The sequence below is a fragment of the Alligator sinensis genome, unplaced genomic scaffold (assembly GCF_000455745.1).
Source record: "Alligator sinensis unplaced genomic scaffold, ASM45574v1 scaffold919_1, whole genome shotgun sequence".
Classification (NCBI taxonomy): Eukaryota; Metazoa; Chordata; order Crocodylia; family Alligatoridae; genus Alligator; species Alligator sinensis.
In genome coordinates, this window is record NW_005842191.1 from 1,531,156 (window position 1) to 1,539,220 (window position 8,065).

Sequence of the window (8,065 nt, forward strand, 5' to 3'; positions counted from 1 at the left end):
ACCCATACTAAAATCTGGCTGGGACAGAAAGCTAACAGACCTGCCCATACAACAAGCACCTGGGGCCTAGACTGACAGGCTGTTTTCACTTCTGTTTACCTTCCACCTAAAAGATAATACTGGTACTTCCAGCAGCCCAGCACTATACCAAAGTGTTGACTCAACAATGACTCAGAAGGAAGCAGGGCACCTAATCAGGTCATTGCAACATACTTCCTGCATAAAGTCAAGTCTCCCATCCAAGTCTCGGCTAAAAGTGGCACTGATTCCTTGTGGCATCCAACAGAAAGGCCATAGAAGATACAGATTGTAATATGCTATTTGGTCATTATTAAGATACCAAAGACACAATGCAGAAATCAATCCTACTATATACCAAAAAGCACGACAAATCATCAGTTAATATTGTAACTGCATCCTGCCTGAGCTCTCTTGCCTCAAGTTTGCAGTTTTTATATACTGTAAAGCAGGGGCGGGCGATTATTTTGGGTGGAGGGCCACTTACTGAGTTTTGGCAAGCCATCGAGGGCTGCATGACAGGCAGCCAGGGGAAAATAAATATTAATTTTCTAAATTTTTAAGGGGCACTGCGGGTCAGATTGAATGGCCCGGCGGGCCGCATCCCCGGCCCACAGGCCACATTTTGCCCACCCCTGCTGTAAAGGAAAATATATTTGGGGATTTTTCTGCTTTAGCGTTATTACAGTTTGAACTTCGACAGCAGTTTGGAATTTTAACTCTCTGACTTATTCACACAAGTAACAATGTTACTTCCCCTGGTTCCCTGTGAAATGACAACAGGGGCAGCTTGAGAGTAAGATTTTTGGCAACATTATATTCATTCTTAGGGAACCCATTCTAGTTCAAACCACTCAGCTTTATAAAATCACCTAATGGATGCAAGTACTGAGCACTGGAATTTGCAGGGGAAGTGTGCTGCACGGTGGCTCCTTTAATCTTGGAGTTTCCCTTGCATGCCCCACTACTACTCGCCACTTGTTCCTGAGGGCCAGGAAGCAAAAACTGTAGTTTTAAATAAGCCATGGTTATTGCCACCCATCTGGTCAGCAGCAGCAGTGGGGCTGCCAGGGCCCTCCACCAATCAGCAGAGAAAGGCAAAAAAAAGAAATCACCCACAATTGGCAGGGGGGTGAGTGAAAGGGCAGGGGGGGGGGGGCGGAAATGACGACAACACACATGCAAGGAAAACACCAGGATTAAAGGAGCTGCGCAGTATACTTCCAGCACAAATTCCAATGGTCCCTAAATACAAGTCCTCAGAATTACAGTAAGAAAACAAATTATTTTCTTCAATGACTTTTCAGATAAAAAAGCACCCACCACAACAGCAGCAAGTAAACAATGATCCTCCCTGTACCATAGCAAATTAAAAATAAATTTGCCAGATTGTCCTTTTCCACTTCTCAAGCCCTGGAGTACTGCATTCAGTTCTGGGCTCCACAACTCAAAAAGGATGTAGAAAACCTTGAGAGTCCAGAGGAGAGCCCCACACATGATCAGCAGGCAAGACAACAGGCTTTAGGAAGAGAGGCTGAGAGCTATGGGACTCTTCAGCCTGGAAAAGCATAGGCTCAGGGGTGACCTGGTGGCAGCCTATACGTATATAAGGGGTGTGCATCAGGATCTGGGGGAACACCTGTTCACCAGAGCGCCCCACGGGATGACAAACTCCTCCAATTTAAGGCTGGGCATAAGGAAAAACTTTACTGTCCAAGCCCCCAAAGCCTGGAATAGACTCTCTCCAGAGGTGGCGCAAGCACCTACTCTGGACTCTTAAGAAACGTCTGGATGCTTATCTTGCTGCGATCCTTTGACCCTAGCTGACTTCCTGCCCCTGGGGCAGGGGACTGGACTCAATGATCTTCTGAGGTTCCTTCCAGCCCTAACATCTATAAAATGTCTAAGAAATAACAAACAGTCGGATCTTCCTTTCCCAGTTGTGTCTGATCTGCAGAACCTCTCACTTCCAGGAAGTTATCAAGCCCAAGGATGTTAATTCATGTCCAAACAGATCTGGCATTCTACTGATGCTTTCTACACTAACTGTTCCACAAGTTCCTATACCATGATGGCTTCTCAGTCAGACTACTTGGAAATGTTGATCCCTGGGAATGTTAGGGCCAACCATTCTGCCTGAGTGGCAGCAACTATTCAACTTCAGATTGCTTTGTGTCAGTTGCAACTAATGGTCCATTTGCCTTTCAAACCCTCCTTTCAACAAGATTTTCAGAGTAAATTGAAGACAATGATTTCCTTGTGGAAAAAGAAACATTCTTTTGGAAAGTTCAGAAAACAGAATCAATTTTACATTATTCATGTAAACTTTACTAACAGATTTCATTCCTGTTACAGACAGCCCACTGACACTGACTGCAGTCCTGGGCAGTTCACTCTCATGCTTAATCTGCAGAGAAGCCTAGGATAAAATTCAGATATACAAACTTAGCCCCTTACATTAACTCCTTTTGGGCTATTTCCCTCCAGTCTTACATGTAAGGGAAAATAATGCAATAGGTAGCTTTAGTCATCCACCAAGGACCTGGAGAAGACACAGCACAAACTATGCCACTAAGTTTTCCACAACAGAAACAAGTAGGCCTAAAGGAAGTCACTTGCATATTCCCTTTCAATTTGGAAAATAGCTTCACATGGAAGATGACAGCAGGAGAAAGTGGCAGCACCTTTCCCACAAAAATGACACACTACGGTGAGAAACAGAAACACCAACATCTCTCTCTCCCTTCTTTGGCCTCCCAACTCTCCAAGAAGCACCACAGAGGGAAGTTCAATAACCTCACTCTGGCCTAACTGGGGGGGACACACACAGATTCTCAGAGCATTATCAACTCATCTTTGAAGGGCATGTCTTAATGTTCTCACTAGCAGATATCCTGAACATTTTGCAAATGTTCAGTGTTTCATTAAGTAATGTTTCTGACCAGAGCTGTCCAACTTCTAAGCAGCCAGGGGCCACATCACACAGGCTGCATGCCTACTGCACCCTGCATGAAGGTGCATCAGGCAGGTGGTGGCTCTGTCCCAGGTTGGGGGTTACCTCCTGCCTGGTCCTGCCAGTCATCTGATCGTTAGGACCAGGTATGAGAAGGGGACAGGATGTGGGGAAGCTAGGTGGCAGCACCAGCTAAGGTCTAACTCCCTTGGCCATGCCCAGTCCAGTATTCTGGCTACACCCTGTAAGGATCATCATCTTAAAGAGGTTTCACTGTATTACAATCTGGGGGCAATCCCATTAAGAGAGGGGCAGGCAACCTTTTCCAGCTCCAGGTCACAGTGCCCCACTCTGGGTAAGAGGTAGGCAGGCACTAGGACCCTGCTGCAGCTGGCACTCATCCCAGTCGCAGCATGGGAGAGCACCCACAGTTGAACACCACCCCCACCACCACTAAAGCCCCACATCTGGGCTGGATTCAAAGGATTCTGCAGGCCATAGGCTTGCTGACCCCTATACTGAGATGATCATACAAGGATAATTAGTTTATACCTGTATAAAGCCAGAGAGGACAAAACCCCCTAAGAAATGCAAGAAGTCCTAAATGAAGAGACCTATAAATGTATGTGGTCACCTCTGCAAGCCTTATACAAGTGAGCAACGTATAAAATCTTTTTTTCAAGTACCTACAACTAATTTTGCTTATTTGCGCCCTCTTCTGTCAAAACAAAGAGAATGGCATCATCTTTGGTTATGCCTTCAGAAAAGAATATTTGCCCTGGTATGGAAAACCTACTCTGCTACCAGCTATATGCAGTTGCAAATCATGACTGGGCAAGTATCCAGAGTGTAGCTTCAACATTAGGTAAATGACAAAGCCAAAATATGCAAGTATTTAAAATAAAAGGCTAGGTAGCAAATAGTGGTTTTCAGAAGAAATTAATAATAGTGGATTAAGAATTACATATTATAAAAGACTCTTCACCATTTATTTATAAATGGCTCATTAACTCCAGGGTCCTGATCAAACTCTAAAATTAATTAATTCAGATCTGCTGTCTTCAAGCAGTTTCAGTTTGTTAAAAGCATATACATACCTCACTTAAGTGTTCCTCCTGTTACATACCATTAAACAACTTCAAGCTACACTATGGTTGCCCATCTGTGATGGGCAAAGCAAACTTTGTACGGTGCTGGCGTATCAGCCTATAAAATGTTTTGACCACAAAGGTGCCCTAGAAATACAAGGCTATTCTCCAAAAAAGGAACTGTCAAACTTACAGTAACAAACATGCCGTCTTAGAACTGCCTAAGGAAAAAGAAGAAATGAGTGTAACGATCAAACAGACTATCAGAATCTTCACCAATTTTTCTCCTTTCAGGCATTCAAAATAAGACCTGTTCTCCTATGAAGGACTGGTGAATTTTCTGGAAAAAAAAATGGTGTTTTACTGAATGATACTAACTGACAAAGACAGAAATAGTTTGTGACAAAAGGCTTGCTTTGACAAATTCTGTAAAGAGTTCTGAAACATTAGAAGTGTCTTGTTTCAGTATTTCTAGTATGAAAAAAATATTTTTCAAGTTCAAGAAAAAAAAAAGTTTCAAAACACTTGCAGAATGAGAGGATCATTTCCTGCCCACCTCTGCTTTGATGTTTGTTCTATGGATCTATAACAGGGGTGGTCAAATATGGCCCGCATGCTGGATCCAGCCCACAAGGCCCCTAAAAATGTAGAAAATTAATATTTCTCTGCCCTTGGTACCTGTCAAAAATGACAGGAACCAAGGGCAGTAGGACCCAGGGGAAGCCCGGCGGGCTCCAACAACTGTGGGGCAGGCTGGCCCTGCCCCCTAGCAGGAAGCCCCTACCAGGGCTTCTGGCCTGGGAACACGTGGCTGCCCCACACTGGAACTTCAGGTAGGGGGGAGGAAGAGAGGAGAAGGGCAGGGGTACCCTGGGCAGGGAAGGAACGCAGGGTGAGGGGAAGCGGCCCCTTCCCTACCCTGTGGCCGGCACCCCATGGTGCAGCTACTCACAGCCCGCATGGGGCTGCCTGTGCCTGCTCCAGAGAGCCCTGTGCGGGCTACGAGAGGCTGCAGCAGGGAGCGCCAGCCATGGGGTGGGGCCACTTTTCCTCCCGCGCTCAGCTTTTCCCTGGGCTCCTTCCCTGTGCGGAGAAAAGCAGCTCCTCGCCTGCCCCATGGCCGGCGCTCCCTGCTGCAGGCGCTCGCAGCCCACCTTCCCCACCCTGCGCTCAGCACCAGCTTGTAACCTGGCCCTACCGCCAGGCTGGCAGTGGGGCCGGGTTACAAGCTGGTGCTGAGCGCCGGGGAGGGAGGGGTAGGCGAGGGGCCATTTTTCCCTGAGCTCAGCACCAGCTTCTTCCCTACTGGCAAGCAGGGGGCCGGGGCCCCTGCCAGCCTGTGCTCCACTTTAGGCCCCACCAGTGCTGGCCCTGGGACACTAGTCCCAAGACATTGGGACATTAGTCCCAAGATGGTGACCAGAAGGCGGGGCACCTGTCAAGGGGTGAGGCTACCCACGTGGCCCTCCACAGCCTGCCAAAACTGGTTAAGTGGCCCTCCGCCTGAAATAATTGCCTGCCCTGATCTATAAGGAAGATGCAACCAGTCAAATTGGACCCAGCACTTACCTTCAGCTTGTCCCGTCTTGGCAAGGAGCGATCCCAATTCCAGGATGCTCTGCTCTTTGACTTGCACTGCTTCCTCGTCATTTTCCTGGACATCACGCTTCACTAGAAGAAAGTGGAACAACTGCCTTTAACACCATTTCAGACCAGAGAGAATTCTCAACATACATTATTAAGTTGTTGCACTCCTTTCTGGAATCTAACAAATGTGACAGATAACAGTGGAATCAATACAGTCTCCGAGATGTGGAGAGCAGATTCTAAAATTTAGAATCTAAAATACTTATGCAACAGAAGTCTATAGAGTTGTTTCCTTATAAATAGTTCAATCCAGTTGATAGTTTTTGTGCCTGGCTGAATTTGAAGTTTTAATGCTTATTAGAAGTAGTGTCACTAGATACTTTCCAGCTGTTACAAGTATTGTTCCAAAGACAAACCCCTACTATTGCCTACAAGTGTTCTAACCAGCTACATAATTTGAAGCACAGAACCAGGCAAGATGGAACAGTTTAAGGGTTGATGTTAAGGGGCCCCATTACTGCTACTGCACATAGTGTTGCAATTATTTGGGTGAAGTTTAACTAAAGTAATGCTAAGCCAGCATGAACTCGAGAAATATAACCATGTTCAGCAGCATATCACACACTGGAAATATTAAGTGCTATCCATTACTTTAGGATGAAAACTCAGCACTTTCACTGTAAAAGTTTGATACACTTCTGAAAAATACTTTGTTTAGAAATTAGTACTTTAAAGTCACAGCTTTAAAGCATATAGGCATCAACTAGTACAGTACACAGTGTGTTAACTTTTAGCACACAACAGCATCAATAAGGCCATCTGAGAGATCTTAACTTCAAGGTCTAATACAGTAATAAAAGGGACATTTAAGTAACAAGCACACAGCAGTAACATGTTCAAAGCATGTCCCCCACCACAGATAGATCAACTGTCCATCTTGCTCTGTAGACATATTTGATACTGCCAAGTACTTGGGACAGCTCCCCAGATAGCTGTAGTTGCACTAAATATACTAGGTATTCTGTAACTGATGGAAATGAATGCCTCCAAAAAGTTCACAAAAGATCACCCCTCCTGTCTTATCCCCACACGCACACCGTCCCTGTTGGGACTCCTAAACTGAAGAGTTTTAAAGTATTTTTTCCAGACATAAACAGTTGCTCAAGAACTCTAGTGTATGCCTGCTTTGTTCGGCACACAGTACTACCAATGTTCACACTTCAAATTATCTTTTAAACTGACTGCGTTCACATTACCCAAGAGCTGACCCAAGTTGCGATGTATTTTAATACCAGAAAACAAAAATAAGTTCCCCAGCAGAAACATTTACCTTCAGGTTGATAAACACTATGGTATTTATGGCAACTACTACAAACCTCCCTAACCAACACAAAACCTGGATGTTAAATTGACAGACACCACTGAAACCTGGATGGACAGGCGACGTAAACCGATTCTCACCAGTTGGCAGTGGAAATGCTGCACGACAGCATGAAGCAACTTTTATAGACTTTTTGTCTAAGAAATTACAGCATTTTCAATTGCATGTGGCATTACCATTGCATGGGCTACACAGTAACATCCCCATTATAAAACAATACCTTGCTCTGTTTTCTACTAAGAAACTTCAAGCAGAGGCATGCAGCAAAGGAAGCCTCTCTCTCCCTTCTCAAGTTCAGGAGTAAATAAACACCGGACAAAGAGATCCTCTAGATCATTACTACTTCAGCAACTTTTTTGATTTCTCAACTCCATATCAGGCCAGCGCTCCAACACGAGGGTGGTTTCTAAGGCTGACTTCAAGCGATGCTTCTGACTCACTCACAAACGCACGCTTATATTTAGATGGCTCGGCATCTGATGCTGTCATTCTGCCTGCCCGCTCCCCAGATGTGACCAGGCCACCTCAGGCACCGTCCTCGCCACCCCGGCACAGAACAAACACCATGTATGTGCCACCGAGTCTAGCCTCAGAAACCAGCTTCCCATAAAGCAAACCCCTGTTGCAGCCGCTCCCTTTCGCCCCGGGGACACTGCATAAAACAGGCCCTGGGTTACTCTCGCCTGAGATGCTCCAAGGGGCTAGCGTAGCACCGGCACCAGAGTCACAGGAGCCCGCGCGAGGAGACACGAGTGACAAGAGCAGTCGCGAGCCCGTGTCCCTGTATTTGTGTGTGGGGGGCTGCGTGTCACTGCCCCGGGGCCTGTCCTGTGCCTAGGGGGCGGACGCTGATAGCAGGTGCCCGCCTGTCCCCTACGGAGAGGGTGAAAGCTGCCACAGGGACGCTGGGGGAGGGAGGGGGCTGACACACAGGGATGCCGCAGCCGCGGGACCCCGCTCCCGGGCCGGCCTGGGGGTGGGGGGAGGCTCCGCCTGCAGCCCGCGGCCCCTCGTGCCCCCGCAGCAGGCGGGCTCGGG

General features: G+C 46.7%; 1 protein-coding gene across 1 annotated transcript in view; it reads right to left on the minus strand.

Annotated features, from left to right (window-relative positions):
• Positions 1-8,065, minus strand: part of PSMD11 (proteasome 26S subunit, non-ATPase 11) — a 30,641-nt gene that overhangs the window by 21,971 nt on the left and 605 nt on the right. Inside the window, exon 2 of the mRNA XM_025207293.1 lies at positions 5,629-5,730. Coding sequence (XP_025063078.1) covers positions 5,629-5,730 — 102 coding nt within the window. The remainder of the gene's footprint in view (positions 1-5,628; positions 5,731-8,065) is intronic.